Source organism: Mobula hypostoma, chromosome 15, assembly GCF_963921235.1.
Source record: "Mobula hypostoma chromosome 15, sMobHyp1.1, whole genome shotgun sequence".
Lineage (NCBI taxonomy): Eukaryota > Metazoa > Chordata > Chondrichthyes > Myliobatiformes > Myliobatidae > Mobula > Mobula hypostoma.
In genome coordinates this window covers 32,871,006-32,889,516 of record NC_086111.1, presented here as the reverse complement: position 1 = coordinate 32,889,516, position 18,511 = coordinate 32,871,006, and the positions used below count along the sequence as shown (strand labels likewise).

Here is an 18,511-nt window from a genome sequence, read left to right as displayed (position 1 = left end):
AGCAATTGAAAATCCAGCACTGTCTTCCCACCTTTGCAGTTGCAGCTAGCCAACCCAGTCTGCTTTGAAAAGACTGGGAATAATAATGCAGTCTGGAGCCGGGCTTTGGCAGAGAGCTACCCTTCAAGGTTATCTGTAGCCTCCAGCCGTTCATCAGTTATGTTGGAGCCTCTGAATAATACTGATTGGGAGCAGCAAGACAAGAAAAGGCTTTTGCAAGACAGATACCATCAGCACTGTATGTATAAAGTAACTCATTTTGCTTAGGTTGGATGCTTATATGGTTTAGAATTTGATATGGCTTGGTCTCATTTTGAAGAATTGTGACATGCTGAATGTAAGGAATATCAGCAAAGGAAAGAAACATTCTAAGATGTAACCCAAAAATGGAGGGACATTGAGACGTGGCCTAGTCAGTACGTTGAGCAACTCAGGGTTGAATCTGAAAGTGCTATCCTTGACCCTTGTAGCAAAGGCTCTGCAATTGGCAGCTGCTTTTGAATAAGTCTTATTTGTTGTATTAATGCATTTCATCTTTGACTCTTGGTTCCTGTTCTGCGGTTATTAAAAGCTTAAGACACAAGAGGAATCAGACAGTTGATGTCTTGAGTCTGTTCTGACAGACAATTGTGTTCCTGATCCTTCTCTTTCTTATCCACTTAACTCATTTGTAGATTAAATTTCTGCAATGTTGGTGTTTATTTTTACAACAGATAGTCATCAGAATTATTTACAATTTTATGCAAGTTTGCTCTTACTTCTCCAAAACAATTTGCCTTGTAAAATTAAAATATAATTTTCTTACTTAAGAAGAGAGAGAGAGAAAGGAGGCTGGAGGCAGTAGACCCTTCTGACAAATATCAGTTGTTGAAAGTTACTGAAATTCATTATCAGAGACAGAGACTGGGAACGTTGACAATGCAAGCTAACGAAGCCAGCACTTGAAGAGTGAGTCATACCCGACTAACTGCTGAACCTTCTGCAGTGTTCACTAGTCTGCATGAGGAAGTACCTATGTATTACATATATAGACTTCTTTAGGGCTTTTGATGCTGAAAGCACACAAAATATTTGTGATATGGTTGATAATTGGCTCTGAGGTGGGCAAAACAGAGAGTCGAGGTCAACAGTGTATTCTATGACTGCTGAGATGTGGCAAGTGAATGTAATGAACAGCAGCATTTCATTACACTGTGACAGAAAGAATAAAATCCCATTATACATTCCAGTCAAAAAGACTCCTTTTTAGTCAACCAATTAGATTTTCAAAACACATTTGACAAAGTTCTGTGCTTGATATTGGTGGGTGGAGTCGACTGGCAATCATGAGAAATGAAATTCACTTGGAACAATTTGATTGAGGGATAAAATGGTTAGTATTTTCAGATTTTCAGTACAATGGCAAGTTATATTTAAGTGTTTGGTAGACAAAGGCAATTGAATTTAATTGTAATAAATATCAGATGGGAATTAAGTCACAGGGGTGGACCAATTAGATAGAATTTGGAACTCAAGCACCATTCATCCAAAACACTCTCACAAGAGCAAAAAAAAATCAAAAACTTATTTTCTTTATATAAATCAGTCAAACGCAACCTCATCTCAGGGATTATTGGCTAGATACAGAAGAAGCTTTATGATGACTCACCAGAATTAAAGAACATAACTAGCTAAGAATGAAGAAACTTGATTTTTTCCCCCAGCTAATGTTGTGCATAAGGGATATGAGCCAAAATGAAGCATACTTGTTCTTTTGGGTTTATGCCTAGCTTATGCATTATTAGCTATAGAACAGACAGGCTGAGAGTAATTCCTAATTAATTCTGTAAGGCACCAGAATATGTTTTAAATGGGGAAGGTGAAAGACAAGTAATTTTGTCTAAATTATGATTCTTGTTGCATAGTTATGTTAACTATCTAATTGGAGAAGCCTCTTATTTCAAAACCACCAAACTACTTATGTTCCAGGCTTGGTCGCTGTGCTTGAATATGGTAACCGATTTATCCAATTGGAAGCATTTCTGTTATTTCATATAGGACCATGAGACAAAGAAGCACAATTAGGCCATTCAGCCCATCAAGTCTGCTCTGCCATTTCATCCTGCATGATCCATTTCCCATTCAACCCCATTCTTCTGTCTTCTCCCTGTAACCTTTCACTTCCTGACCCAATGACCTGGCCTCCACAGCTGACCGTAGCAATGAATTACACAGATTCACTGCCTTCTGGCTAAAGAACTTCCTCCTCATTTCTGTTCTGAATGGACACCCATGTATCCGAGACCACCCCCCCCCCCCCACTTCCCCAATATTAGAAACATCCACTCTATCTAGGACTTTCAATGTTCAATAAGTTTCAATTACCTCAACCCTCAGGCTTCTAAATTCCAATGAGTACTAGCACAGAGCCATCAAATGTTCCTCATATGATAACCCTTTAATTCCTGGAATAACTTTCATGAACCCCCTTTGAACCCTCTCCAATGTCAGCACATCCTTTACCATAGCATTGGAGATGGATAGGAACAGACAAGTAAGGAAAGTGTTTAATTGCAGTAAGGGGAAATATGAGGCTATCAGGCAGGAGCTTGGAAGCATAAATTGGGAACAGATGTTCTCAGGGAAATACACAGAAGAAATGTGGCAAATGTTCAGGGGATATTTGCATGGAGTTCTGCATAGGTACGTTCCAATAAGACAGGGAAAGGATGGTAGGGTACAGGAACCGTGGTGTACAAAGGCAGTTTAAATCTAGTCCAGAAGAAAAGAAAACCTACAAAAGGTTCAAAAACCTAGGTAATGATAGAGATCTGGAAGATTATAAGGCTAGCAGGAAGGAGCTTAAGGAAGAAATTAGGAGAGCTAGAAGGGGTCATGAGAAGGCCTTGGCGGATAGGATTAAGGAAAGCCCCAAGGCATTCTACAAGTATGTAAGAGCAAGAGGATAAGACATGAGAGAAAAGGACCAATCAAGTGTGACAGTGGAAAAGTGTGTATGGAACTGAAGGAGATAGCAAAGGTACTTAATGAGTACTTTGCTTCAGTATTCACTACGGAAAAGGATCTTGGCAATTGTAGGGATGACTTACAGCGGACTGAAAAGCTTGAGCATGTAGATATTAAGAAAAAAGATGTGCTGGAGCTTTTGGAAAGCATCAAGTTGGATAAGTCACCGGGACCGGACGAAACGTACCCCAGGCTATTGTGGGAAGCGAGGGAAGAGATTGCTGAGCCTCTGGCGATGATCTTCGCATCATCAATGGGGACGGGAGAGGTTCCAGTGAATTGGATGTTTGGGGGTGTTGTTTCATTATTCAAGAAAGGGAGTAGAGGTAGCCCAGGAAATTATGGACCAGTGATTCTTACTTCAGTGTTTGGTAAGTTGATGGAGAAGATCCTGAGAGGCAAGATTTGTGAACATTTGGAGAGGTATAATATGATTAGGAATAGTCAGCATGGCTTTGTGAAAGGCAGGTCATGTGTTACAAGCCTGACTGAATTTTTTGAGGATGTGAGTAAACACAATGATGATGGTAGAGTAGTATATGGATATCAGCAAGGCATTTGACAAGGTACCCCATGCGAGGCTTCTTGAGAAAGTAAGGAGGCATGGGACCCAAAGGGATATTGCTTTGTGGGTCCAGAACTAGTTTGCCCACAGAAGGTAAAGATTGGTTGTAGACAGGTCATATTCTGCATGGAGGTCGGTCACCAGTGGTGTGCCTCAAGGATCTGTTCTGGTACCCCTACTCTTTGTGAATTTTATAAATGACCTGGATGAGGAAGTGGAGGGATGGGTTAGTAAATTTGCTGATGACATAAAGGTTGGGGGTGTTGTGAATAGTGTGGAGGGCTGTCAAAGGTTACAGTGGGACATTGATAGGATGCAAAACTGGTCTGAGTAGTGGCAGACGAAGTTCAACCCAGATAAGTGTGAGGTGGTTCATTTTGGTAGGTCAAGTATGATGACATAATATAGTATTAATGGTAAGACTCTTGGCAGTGTGGAGGATCAGAGGGATCTTGGGATCCAAGTCCATAGGACACTCAAAGCTGCTACACAGGTTGACTCTGTGGTTAAGAAGGCATACGGTGTATTGGCCTTCATCACTCATGGGATGGGATTGAGTTTTAGAGCCTAGAGGAAATGTTGCAGCTATATAGGACCCTGGTCAGACCCCACTTGGAGTACTGTGCTCAGTTCTTGTCGCCTCACTACAGGAAGGATGTGGAAACCATAGAAAGGGTGCAGAGGAGATTTACAAGGATGTTGCCTGGATTGGGGAGCATGCCTTATGAGAATAGGTTGAGTGAAATCGTAGGTCACCTCTCATCCCGCGTAGGATGAGAGGTGACCTCATAGAGGTGTATAAGATGATGAGAGGCATTGATTATGTGGATAGTCAGAGGCTTTTTCCCAGGGCTAAAATGGCTAACACGAGAGGGCACAGTCTTAAGGTGCTTGGAAATAAATACAGAGGAGATGTCAGGGGTAATTTTTACACAGAGAGTGGTGAGTGCGTGGGATGAGCTGCCGGCGACGGCGGTGGAGGCGAATACAATAGGGTCTTTTAAGGGACTCCTGGACAGGTATATGGAGCTCAGAAAAATACAGGGCTATTGGTAACCCTAGGTAATTTTTCAAGTAAGGACATGTTTGGCACATCTTCGTGGGCCGTAGGGCCTATTGTGTTGTAAGTTTTCTATGTTTCTATCCTTTCTTAGATAAGGGGTCCAAAACTGCTCACAATACTCGAAGCTAAATCTTGCCAGTGCCTTATAAGGCCTTAGCATTACATCCTTATTTTTATATTCTAGTCCTCTCAAGGAGGAGAAGATGGCGGCACGACGCAGCTTGGAGCGACCACTCCAGTGGTGATGTCTGTTAGGGTACTGTGCACAATCCTGATTTGATGGAGATGGACATGAGAGCATGGAGGAACGTCTGGTGAAACTTCTGAAATGCCTCCTTCACTGCTGCTGCTACTGTGTGGTCCAGAATCTCCGGAGGAGAAGGCCCCAAGTCCTTGGCTTTGCTTGCTGCTCGGTGGCTGGGGCAGGGTCGAAGCGCTCAGCAGAGGATGGTGCTCGGAGAGGCTGTGTCGGAGGGACTGGTTGGAGGCTCGAAGTTTTTGAACGGACTCAGAATCCGCTGCGGTCGGGTGCTTCCAATGGTGCTGAATCGACAAGTTGGCGGCGCTTGGAGGTTCATGGCAGGGAGAGTTCCTCCTTTCTGCCACCTGCGTGAGATGATGAGTCTATCAGGACTTTGGACTTTTTTTTTACCATGCCCATGGTCTGCTCTTTATCAAATTATGGTATTGCTTTGCACTGTTGTAACTATATGTTATAATTATGTGGTGTTGTCAGTTTTAGTCTTGGTTTGTCCTGCATATTTCTTGTGATATCATTCTGGAGGAACGTTGTATCATTTTTTAATGCATGCATTTTTAAATGACAATAAACAAGGACTGAGTGTCCTCATAATCTAAAATGAATGCTTACATTGTAGTCGCCTTCCTCATCATTGACTCGACTTGCAAGTTAACCTTAGGGAATCCCTGCACAAGTATACCCTAGACCCTTTGCAACTCAGAGTTTTTAAATTTTTCTTCCTGTTTAGACAATAGTCCTTGCTGTTATTCCTTCTACCAAAGTGCATGACCAAGATCTTTCTGACACTGTTTTCCATTGTCATTTCTTTGCACATTCTCCTAATCTGTTTAAATCCTTCTGTAGCCTCCCAGATTCCTCAACATTACCCGCCCCTCATATCAATGACAATCTTGGTCACAAAGCCATCGTCTCCATCATCCAAATCACTGACATGCAACATAAAAAGAAGCGGTCCCACCACAGATCCCTTGGAACACCACTAATCACTGGCAACTAACCAGAAAAGGTTCTCTCTATTCCTACACCTTGCCTCCTTCCAATCAACCAGTGCTCTATCTATTCTAGTATCTTTCCTATAATACCATGGGGTCTTACCTTGCTAAGCTGCCTCATGTGCAGCACCTTGTTAAAGGCCTTCTGAAAATTCAATTACACAACATCCACCAATTGTCTTTTGTCTATCTTTCTTATTATTTCCTCAAAGAATTTCAGCAGATTTGTCAGGAAAGATTTTGCCTTAAGGAAACCATGCTGACATTGGCTTATTTTAACATGTGAATACAAGAACCTGGAAATATCATCCTTAACAATCAACATCAACATCTTCCCGAACACTGAGGTCAGCCTAACTTGTCAATAATTTCCTTTCTTTTGTCTCCCCCCTCCCCCTTCTTGAGGAGTGGAGTGACATTTGCAACTTTCCAGTCCTCCAGAACCATGCCAGAATCTATTGACTCTTGGAAAGTCATTACTAAAGCCTCCATGGTCCCTTCAGCTACCTCTTGGAGTGTAGTCCATCTGACCCAGGTGATTTATCTACCTTCAGACCTTTTCTGCTTCCCATGTGCCCTTTCCCTAGTAATGCAACTGCAGCCACTTTTGCCAACAGACAGTCTTGAACTTCTAGCATCCTACTAGTGTCTCCTATAGCAAAGATTGATGCAAACTACTGATTCAATTCATCTGCCATTTCCTTGTTCCCCATAACTACCTCTCCAGTGTAATTTTTCAGTAATACAATATCTACTTTTGACTCTTTTTTCTTTATATACAATATCTGAAAAAATATATACTTTCTTCTGACAGCTCTTTGCAGTGTCTTAAGTCAGCTTGGTGAAATTGTATGAAAGCATCAAATATTGAAGTACAGAGGTTTTGATTGATTGCTATGCTGAGATTTGTAAAAATGTGCAGAGTTACTGACTGATCACAGGTCCTTCATGGTCTGCTAGGTGGTCAGACATCCTCCATCAGGGATTATTTGCAATTATCCAGCCACAGTTGGTGAATCTAGGACTCACAGTGAGCATAAAGAATGGAACAGTTTGATTACTGACAGTGTTCTGCCTTGCATGCAATGAACAATTATTTTCTGAGATCCAGTCGTGCTGAAATACAGCTCAAGTAACATGTCATTATTGGTCCTACATATTATGAAAGTAAGTTAAATTTATAAGGAATCCTGCACTATTTTTGAAGCAATACACACTTACCAATTCAGTGCAAAGCAAATCGTTGGTTTAAATCTATTTATTTAATCTACCTGTCAAAAATGAGGAAAAATATTTGCCAGCATGTAATACATTCGGATAATATACATACAACTGCAAGAATTCTCCTTTCCTCCTTGGTGCTTTTATTTAGAAAGATATTTTCAGGAAAAATACTCAGTCTTTTTTGTCTGACATTATTTACCGGAATGACCAATTTAAATCTGGGTGGAATTTTCAATTGAATTTTAGATTTTAAGTCAGTAAGGATCAAGAGTTATTTTAGAAATTAACTGACAGGAAGGTAGGAATGATTTCCTTCCATTATTAAGCAATCAAATTCTCCCCCTCCCCCCCCCACACACACACATAAAAAAACACACAAAGGATTGAGACTATAAATCAATTAACATATTCTTAAAGGAAGGGCAATATTTACTTGGCAATTAAATGAAAAAGGCAGAAACAGAAGATTTTATATATATATTAGAACTGACAAGCCAATACCCATTAGGATGAATGACATTCTTGTTTCTGTATTTCAAATAAACAATGTTTTTTAAATTACTTAGTGTTTATTTTTTTTTAAATATCTTCCATATGGAATGGTAGGTTACAGGATGGTTTACCTTTGACAAAATGATATTGGTCCATAAGACATAGGAGGAGAATTTGGCCATCCGGCCTAACAAGTCTAATTCACCATTCCATCATGATTGATTTATGATCCCTCTCGACCCACTCTTCTGCCTACTCTCTGTAGGGTTTGATGCCCTTAGTAATTAAGAACCATCAACCTTCTCTGAAATTAGCCCCCACTGTCATCTGTGGCAATAGATTGCACAGATTTAACACCCACTGACTAAGAAATCCCTCCTCATCTTTGTTCTAAAGCAGGTGTTCCCAACCTATTTTATACCATGGACCAAAACCATTAATCGAGGAGCCTGCAGACCCCAAGTTGGGAACCCCAGTTCTAATATGATGTCCTTCTCTTCTGAGGCTGTGCCTACTGATTGTAGTCTCCCCCACTATAAGAAACATCCTCTCCATGTCCACTCTGTCTAGGTATTCCAGTTTCAATGAAATGCCCATTCATTCTTCTAAACTCCAGTCAGTACAAATCAAAAGCTTTCAAACGCTGCTCACATATTAACCCTTGCATTTCTGGGATCATTGTCATGAACCTTCTCTGGACCCTTTCCAATGCTAGCACATCTTTTTGTAGATAAGGGCCCCATAATTGCTCACAATACTCCAAGTGTGGCCTGATCAATACCTAATAAAACCTTAGCATTATATCATTGCTTTTATATTCTTGTCCTTACTAAATGAATGCTAACATTGCACTTGCCTTCTTTATTACCGACCCAAACTGCAATTAAACCTGTTGGAAATCCTGCAAGAGAACTCCCAAATCTCTTTGCACTTCTATTTTCTGAAATTTCTCCCCACTTAGAAAATAGTCTATGCCCCTATTCCTTCTATGAAAGTAGATGACAATACAATTCCCTACTCTGTATTCCATCTTTTACTTCTGCGCCAATTCTCCTAATCTGTCTGAATCCTTCTGCAGAATCCCTCATTCCTCAATACTACCTGCCCCACCATCTATATTTTTTTATTGTCTACAAACTTGGCCATAAATCATCCATCATCCGTTATCCAAATCACTGGCATATGACATGAAAAAAAAGCAGTCCCAACCCCAATATCTGCAGAACATCACCAGTCAACTAGAAAAGGTCACCTCTATCCCTCCGGCCAGTCAGCCATAATCCAAGACATTCTTGGAGGTTATGAAAATTAACAAATAACATTACTGGCATTGAGTTAAAAACTAAAACCATTTTTATCTAGTACTAAGTCACAGGGATGTTTTCAGCAACTAATGAAATTTACAATGTAGCCACACTTGCATCTGCAAAATAAACAAATGAGTGATATGAACAGAAACAAAAGAAGCAGTAGATGCTGGAATTGGGAGCAAAGGGAAAACTGCTGGAAAAACTGAGTGGGTCAAGTAGTACACACAAAATGCTGGAGGAACTCAGCAGGCCAGGCAATATCTATCGAAAAGAGTAAACTGTCAGCATTTCAGGCTGTCTCTTCATCAGCACTGGAGAAAAAAAGATGAGAAGTCAGTGTAGGAAGGTTAGGGGAGTGGAACAAAAAGTACAAGGTGGTAATGATAGGTAAAATCAGGAGGTGGGAGGAAGTGAAGTAAAGAGCTGGGAAATTAATTGGTGAAAGAGATAAAGGACTGGATGAGGGGGGAATCTGATAAGAGAGGGTAGACGACCATGGGAGAAAAGGAATGAGGAGGAGCACCAGAGGGAGGTGGTGGGCAGGTCAGGTGATAAGGTGAAAGAGGGAAACAGGAATTGGGAAGTTCAAGAAATCAATGTCCATGCCATCAGTTTGGAAGCTTCCCAGACAGAATATAAGGTGTTGCTCCTCCAAGATGAGTATCAGATACAGCTGATGGCCCCAAATGACTCACAGGTTCTCATTCCAGAAGTAATCAGATATCCTCCTCCTTCAAAGAAAGGTGCTTCCCTTCCTCCACTGCCAATGATGCCGTCACCCGCATCTCCTCCATTTCGTGAATGTTTGCCCTCACCCCACCCTCCTGACGCCACACTCGGGATACGGTTCCTCTTGTCCTCACCTACCACCTTGCTAGTTTCCGCATCCAGCACATATTTCTCCGTAACTTCAGCCATCTGCAATAAGATCACACCACCAAGCACCTCTTTCCCTCCTCCCCCCCCCGACAACTTTCTGCAGGGATCGCTCCCTTGTCCACTCAGCCTACCCCACTTATCCCTCTCCTGGTACTCATCTTTGCAAGCGGGACACCTGCTACACCTTCCCCTATACATCCTCCCTCACTACCACTAAGGCCCCCAAATAGTCTTTCCCAGTGAGGCGACACTTCACCTGTGAGTTTGTTGGGGTCATATACTGAATCCGGTGCTCCTGGTGTGGCCTCCTGTATACCAGTGAGACCTGATGTAGATTGGGAGACCACTTTGCCTCGCACCTATGATCTGTCTGGCAGAAAATGCAGGATCTCCGGGTAGCCAATCATTTTAATTCTACTTCCCATTTCTATTCCAACATATCATCCATGGCCTCCTCTACTGCCACAATGAGGGCACACTCATGGTGGAGGAGAAACGTCTTATATTCTGCCTGGGTAGCCTCCAACCTGATGGCATGAACATTGATTTCTCAAACTTCCAGTAAATAACCCTCCCTCCACACTCCTTTACCATTCCCCATTCCTGTTTCCCTCTCTCACCTTATCTCCTTACCTTCCCATTGCCTCCCTCTGGTGCTCCTCCTTCCCTTTCCTTCATGATCTTCTACCCTCTCCGATCACATTCCCCTAACACCCGCCCTCTGTCCCTTTCACTAATTAATGTCCCAGCTCTTTACTTCATCCCTCCCCGCTCCCGGTTTCACCTATTACCTACCAACTTGTACTTCTTCCTCTCCTCCCCCCATCTTCTTGCTCTGTTTTCACATCTTTTACTCCAGTCCAGATGTAGGGTCCTGGCCTGAAACATTGATGGTTTACTCTTTTTCTTAGAAGCTGCCTGGCCAGCTGAGTTCCTCCAGCATTTTGTGTGCTTTGCTTTGGATTTCCAGCATCTGCAGATTTTCTTGTGTTTGTAGGTCAAGTTGTGTTTGTGCAGTTAAGTGGATTTGGGTTGAGATTCTGTAGCAACCAAGTGAAGTACAATACGTGACAAGGTTTCACTCCCAGATAAACTCAACACCTTTTATGCTTGCTTTGACTGACAGAACACCCTCACTAGCTCCCACAGCCCCTGGTAACCCAGTGAGTTCAGTCTCTGAGGCTGACATGAGAGAAACCTTTAGGAGGGTGAATCTACAGAAAACATCCTGTCCAGTTGTTGTGCCAGGCTAAGCACTGAAGACTTGTGCTAATAAAGTGGTGGGAGTATTTACTGATTCCTTAAATCTCTGGCTTTTGGCAGTCTGTGATTCCCACCTGGTTCAAGCAGGCTTCAATCATACCAGTGCCCGAGAAGAACATGGTAACCTGTCTGAAACACTATTGCCCAGTAGCACTTACATCCACTGTGATGAAGTGCTTTGAGAGATTGTTGATGAAATATATCAACTCCTGCCTTAGAAGTTTGACTTGGATCCATTCTAATTTGCCCAGGTCAACAGCCGATGTCACCTTGGCTTTCATTTAGCTCTAGAACATCTGAGCAAGGAAGATACACATACCTAGATGAACTTCATTAACTACAGCTCTGCATTCAAGACTATCATCTCCTCAAAACCAGTGGTCCCCAACTTCTGGGCTGTGGACTGAGACATTGCCGCGAAGAATGCAGCGTTACAGTGGTAGCCGGAACGCACCCAGCACATCTTTAAGAAAAAAGCCAAAATAAACAAGCTAATTAATTAGGTGCCACCCGGCACATAAATGTCGGCCCAGATCAGAGGCGATGCAATCGGCAGTACCGCTGCATTCTTCGCGGTAATGTATCGGTCTGTGGCCCAGAGGTTGGGGACCACTGCTCAAAACTAATCAAGTAGCTCCAAGATATACCCCTCAATACCTCCTTGTGCAACTGGATCCTCATTTTCCTCACTTGCAGACCCTAGTTAGTTCAGATTGTCAATAATATCTCCTCCACAATCACCATCAGCACAGGTGCACTACAAGGCTGTATGCTTAGCATGCTGCTCTGCTCACTGTATACTTATGACTTTGAGGCTAAGCACAGCTCCAATGTCACATTCAAGTTTACTAATGACACCAAAGGTGGTGATGAATCAGCATACAGGAGGGAGACTGAAAATCGGTTGAATAGTGCCACAACAACTTCTCACTCAAAATCAGGAAAACAGAAGAGCTGGTTATTGACTATAGGAGGAGGAAACCGGAAACCCATGAGCAAGTCCTCATCACGGGATCGGAGGTAAAGAGTGTCAGTAACTTTAAATTCCTTGGCATTATCATTTCAGAGGATCTGTCCTGGGACCAGCACATAGGTGCCATTACAAAGAAGGTATAGCAGTGTCTCTACTTCCTTAGAAGTTTTCACAGATTGTTGTGTCATCTAAAACTTTGACAAATAGCAATGGATGCACAGTGGAAGTATCCAGTCTGGTTGCATTACGGTATAGCATGGAAACACCAATGCTGAAAAATAGAAAAGCCTGCAAAAGGTAGTAGACACAGGCCACTCCATCACAAGAAAAACCCTCCTCAATGTGGAGCACATCTACAAGGAGCGACATCACAAGAAAGCAGCATCCATCATCAATGACACCCCCCACTATTCAAGCCATGCTGTATTCTTGCTGCTGCTTTAAGAAGCCAGTACAGGACCATTGGGTCACACACCACCAGGTTCAGGGACATTTATTACACTAGAACCATCAGATTCTTGAACCAGCGCAAACAACTTAACTTGTTTCAATACTGAACTGATTCCACAACCTGTGCTCTCAGTTTCATGGACTCTTTGTGAAAGGAAAATCATGTCTGACGAATCTCATAGAATATTTTGAGGATGTAACTAGCAGAGTGGATAGGGGAGAACCAGTGGATGTGGTATATTTGGATTTTCAAAAGGCTTTTGACAAGGTCCCACACAGGAGATTAGTGTGCAAACTTAAAGCACACGGTATTGGGGGTAAGGTATTGATGTGGGTGGAGAATTGGTTAGCAGACAGGAAGCAAAGAGTGGGAATAAACGGGACCTTTTCAGAATGGCAGGCGGTGACTAGTGGGGTACCGCAAGGCTCAGTGCTGGGACCCCAGTTGTTTACAATATATATTAATGACTTGGATGAGGGAATTCATTGCAGCATCTCCAAGTTTGCAGATGACACGAAGCTGGGTGGCAGTGTTAGCTGTGAGGAGGATGCTAAGAGGATGCAGGGTGACTTGGATAGGTTGGGTGAGTGGGCAAATTCATGGTAGATGCAATTTAATGTGGATAAATGTGAAGTTATCCACTTTGGTGGCAAAAATAGGAAAACAGATTATTATCTGAATGGTGGCCGATTAGGAAAAGGGGAGGTGCAACGAGACCTGGGTGTCATTATACACCAGTCATTGAAAGTGGGCATGCAGGTACAGCAGGCAGTGAAAAAGGCGAATGGTATGCTGGCATTTATAGCAAGAGGATTCGAGTACAGGAGCAGGGAGGTACTACTGCAGTTGTACAAGGCCTTGGTGAGACCACACCTGGAGTATTGTGTGCAGTTTTGGACCCCTAATCTGTGGAAAGACATCCTTGCCATAGAGGGAGTACAAAGAAGGTTCACCAGATTGATTCCTGGGATGGCAGGACTTTCATATGAAGAAAGACTGGATGAACTGGGCTTGTACTCGTTGGAATTTAGAAGATTGAGGGGGGATCTGATTGAAACGTATAAAATCCTAAAGGGATTGGACAGGCTAGATGCAGGAAGATTGTTCCCGATGTTGGGGAAGTCCAGAACGAGGGGTCACAGTTTGAGAATAAAGGGGAAGCCTTTTAGGACCAAGATTAGGAAAAACTTCACACAGAGAGTGGTGAATCTGTGGAATTCTCTGCCACAGGAAACAGTTGAGGCCAGTTCATTGGCTATATTTAAGAGGGAGTTAGATATGGCCCTTGTGGCTACGGGAATCAGGGGGTATGGAGGGAAGGCTGGGGCGGGGTTCTGAGTTGGATGATCAGCCATGATCATAATAAATGGTGGTGCAGGCTCGAAGGGCCGAATGGCCTACTCCTGCACCTATTTTCTATGTTTCTATGTTAATTCATGTTCTTCATATTATTTATTCCTTATTTATTTATTGTTATTATTTGTGTTTTTTTGTATTGCAGTTTGTCCTCTCTTGCACATTGGTTGTTTGACAATCTTTGTGTGTAGTTCTCAATTGATTCCGTTATATTTCTTTATATCTACTGTGAATACCCACAAGAGCATGAATCTCAGGATAGTATGTGGTGACATATGTGTACTTTGATAATAGATTCTCTTTGAACTTTGAACTGTATCAGTCCTGAAGAATAGAAGCAGTTCTGTTCCTCCTGACATCCTTATTTATACAATTCTGTATTCGTCAAGATAATGAAAGGTGACATTTTTGACTCTGGGCACAAAGTAAGTGGATTAAGCATTCTCACAAAGACAACAAGAATAATAAATCCGTAATGAGTTTATTGATCAGTTAAATGATCAATCAACTGATAATTAATCTTGGACTTTCTTCCTTGTCAATTATCTTCATCTGTTTTGTGATAACATTTCCACTTCTGAAACCTCGCTGGAATGATTCACACTTACTCCAAGTAAATATTATTCATGTGTAAATCCTGACAAAGACCAATGAGTCTCATTTAATTCCAGTGAATTCTATATTTTTGGGAAGAAAATGAATGTGACAAATGAACTACCTACTCTGCAAAATAGTTATTTTCCTTGCAATGTCTCATACCATTAGTGAACACACGACTTAACTTAAGTTGTTTTAAATTATTATAAAAGTAAGAACATTTCTTCATTTTATAAAGGAACTGAGTTGTTATTTTTAGATAACAAGTTGTCGATTATTTAGAGTCCATTTCAACATAATGAAATTTCATAGACAGATTTTGCCAGAAAATGTATTGTCCTCTATTTTAACCCTTCTCATGTTAGGTAACCCAATTACTTGATCTTAAATTGCTACTCCAATATAAAGAATAATATGTCTTTATATTGGTCATTAAACAACTAACTGTAGAGAAATTTCAATTTGTTTCTAGATTAAGAAGATTTTCATTCTTTATAGGCAACCTTTACAAAGCTAAAAATCTGTATGGTAAGCACTAAACAATCTGTAAAAATCCAGACTGCATATTGAGGAGGGGAGATGAAGAAATGTAGAGAGGTGCATTACTTAACAAAGGCCAGGAGAAAGGCAAAAAGTAAAAACAGAGAATCAGAATGAAAAATCAACAACAGAATGAGATACGAAGCTACTAATATAGATCAGCTAGGTTAATGAATATGAATCAGAGAAAACTAATTGAGCACAAACACATCTGGTCTTTTCAAAAAAGTCAGAAGTTGAAATACCCTCATAAACAATGATTAAATTTTCTCAATGTACAATCTGAAAATTTTCCAAAATCTTAGCTGAGAGAATAAATACTTTATATTGCTAATCTTTGTTTTTATGGTTGTAACGCATTGTATTTTTCAAGTTTTACTTTAATGAAAGAGGATTAAGCAACTATTTGTCTTTACATACCTGCAGACTCTGTTGTGTGGTTTTCTGAAGGCACACTCGGATGACTTTTGCCCACTTTATTTACAGATAATACATGGAACTGGTAGGTTACATAAGGGGAGAGTTGCAACACTACTGAAGTTTGATTTCCATTAACTCTAGTCTTTTCATGCCATCTTCCAGGTTCAAATGTATTTTCCTCCACAATAAATTCTATAAAAATAATGTTTCACAGGTGAAGAAACCCAGTAAGTAACATGCAAGTCAGCAATATATAAATAAAATGGTGCAGCTGTTAAAAATCTAAAATAAAAAATACTGCTATAAATACTCAGCTAATGAAACACCTCCTGGAGAAAGGAACAAGATAAAATTACAATTTGCTGAGCTTTCATTGTAATTCAATTATTATGAGAAATAAATCAATGATAGTTTGCTTGAAATTGTATACCTTGATAACTAGTCTATTTTGGGTCACAGGTGAAAATTTTATTCTGAGACAGCAATTCATGATAAAAGCAGTATTCCCCAGAAACTTGCTGGACTAACACTTCACATAATGGAGATCTGTCATTCTTAATTTGAAGCTGTCATATTTGCTTACTGTTGAATGAAAACTTAAGTTACAAAATTATGCACATTCCATTTTAATCTGTTTGCATATTGTAATGAAATTCAATCATATGTTAAGCACAATAGAAATATGTTTTCCATCAAAAATACATGTAAAAGTTAAATAATTCTGACTGGCATGTGATATTTGCCTCAATCTATTTCTGCAGCAGAAAATATGTTAACAACCAAATTTGGTGTAGATGAAAATTATTACAAATGACTTTTAGCACACACCTCTGATGGTATTGTCAATAGTGAAAGGTAACTATTTCCTCCTTTTGCAGGTAGCAACGTCAACAAAGACTTTCTTCTCACTGTTGAACCTTCGTAAAAATCCAATGCATCTACCAAATAACCTTACTCCAAAGGGGATCCTTTGCTCTTGTTCAATTCTATCCCCTTCAGGCTTAGCTTTTGCTACTTTATACAAAGCTAGGAAATTGTTGTATAACCAAAATAGTCCTGTGCAATGCATTCTGCTCCATTCTTTCATTACTTCATCTGCAAACCCAATGTCATCTAAACTAGAAGAATTCATATCCATTTACTGAGCATCAGATCCAAATCTGAGCTTCCTATATTTACCATGATCTTTCTCTGAGCATCACTTAAAAAAAGAAAAATGTATATCAAATATTAAGCTTTACCTACCTGTTATAGGAGTATTGTGGCTATAACCAGGCTCCCATGTTAATCGTATACTCCGGTTTTGCAGAATAGATAACTTCAAATCTTCTGGTTGCTCTGGAACATCTGTCAGAAATAGTGTTTTTAAATGCCAATAATATTTGTAAAAGCAGTTCATACTTAATATTGAAATCCAAATGTATTAAATATTCTATGAGTTTTGCTCAAGGATAAATTTACTTTTTCGTTTTTGCTTTGAGATAATAATAAAGCCTTCCAGATAATCTATAAATAATGAAGCAAAAATGCATAATAATGAAAAAAAATCAATCCTTATACATCTTCTGTTTGCTTCATGTAGTTATACCTGTGGTACTAATTATGTCATGTTGTTACCAACTTCCTGAGATTAACAAAAATCAATACTTTGCCTTGAGTTGAAATGGATTTATTTGTGGTGTCACAAGCTACCAGCAGGGAATGAAAAAAAAATCTGAGGAAAAGAAATCAGGATAATTGTCTTGTTTGTAAATAACAGAACAATTTGTTACATTCAAGTTCCAGACGTAATGAACAGTTATACGATGATGAACTACAATAGATTTCTCAATAAAACTGCTAAATAGAAAAAAAACTGACAGCTAATAACTTGCCTGTTCGAAAATATATTATTTATGACTTCCATATTTATTTAGAGATCTGGCATGGCCACATCACCGAATATGTAACATCAATTTTGCATGTTTTATATTGTTAAAATCCTCTTACATATACATACATCCACCAAACTTTCTGCTTAGGCAGTTTACAGCAGCCTGTTAACCTACTCATGTGCCTTTAAGATAGGAAGAAACCAGATCACCTGAAGTAAACATGCTCTGTCACAAGGAGAAGCACAAGCCGCAGACAGACAGCATCCAAGATCAGTATTCACTAGAGCTGTGGGCTGGCAGCACTTGCTTCTCTGCTACTGTGTCATTGAAATCAACACGGGAAGAGAGCATAAGTGGGCTCTATACCAGATGGTTGATATAGTCCATCCAGAAAGGTAAGTGAATCTAGAGTTAGGATCCATGATTTCTACCATACATGGACAAGACTTGCTTTTGCCATTGTTGGAGATGTTTCATGCTTGGTCTCAGCTAGACAAAAGGCAATCATCACACAACATTGAAGCAGATAGGTGATGCAATGATCAACCAGATGTTAAATAAACTGGCATCTTTGAGAAGATTAGAAGTTTCCAAGATACAAGAACAACATTTAAAAAAACCATTTGTGAAGTAAAACTAATGAAAGATATCTATTGATTTTATTGGAACAGAAAGAAGTGAAGTCACATACAGCCAGTGAGGCATGAGTAATGTTAGGACAGTTGAGATGTATGATATGGCCAAAGATGTCGAAAATCATTGAAGGATCTTGAGAAACAGTAAGTTCTGTATTTAATGGCGACTGCAATGAATTAATCTCAGTAGTTACTGAATACACTGATTTAGAATGAGTCAACATAAATAGTAGCTGTGTAACTCAAAAAATGATTGAGTTATAAACAGGTCAAATAGTATATGTGGATTAAAATTAGGTTAGTGTTTCAAGATATTGACCTTTCACAGAAGAATTAACAATTATTTGGTGAGTGTGGGTCAGTGTGGCTATGTTCTTAGAAATGCATTCAGGAGCTTAATGATCTAGAAACATCAGTTCAAATTTTTGGTAGCTGGGGAATTTAATTTTGAGTAAATAAATCTGGAATGATAGGTCACCATCAGTTATGGTACTGGATCAATAAACAGCCATCAGGTTCACCAACATCCCTCACGGAAGTTAATCGGCCATTTTTACCGAATCTAGGCTGTAACCAGCTTCAGATCAACCAATGTGATAGACTCTCAGC

The 18,511-nt window shown here is 40.2% G+C and overlaps 1 protein-coding gene across 2 annotated transcripts in view; it reads right to left on the bottom strand.

Moving 5' to 3' along the window:
* The window catches only part of chl1b (cell adhesion molecule L1-like b), a 945,006-nt gene that overhangs the window by 361,203 nt on the left and 565,292 nt on the right, over nt 1-18,511 (bottom strand). For both annotated transcript variants that reach the window (XM_063067891.1, XM_063067890.1), the window contains 2 exons: nt 16,639-16,740; nt 15,394-15,585 (listed from right to left, as the gene is read on the bottom strand). In XM_063067891.1, coding sequence (XP_062923961.1) covers nt 15,394-15,585; nt 16,639-16,740 — 294 coding nt within the window. The remainder of the gene's footprint in view (nt 1-15,393; nt 15,586-16,638; nt 16,741-18,511) is intronic.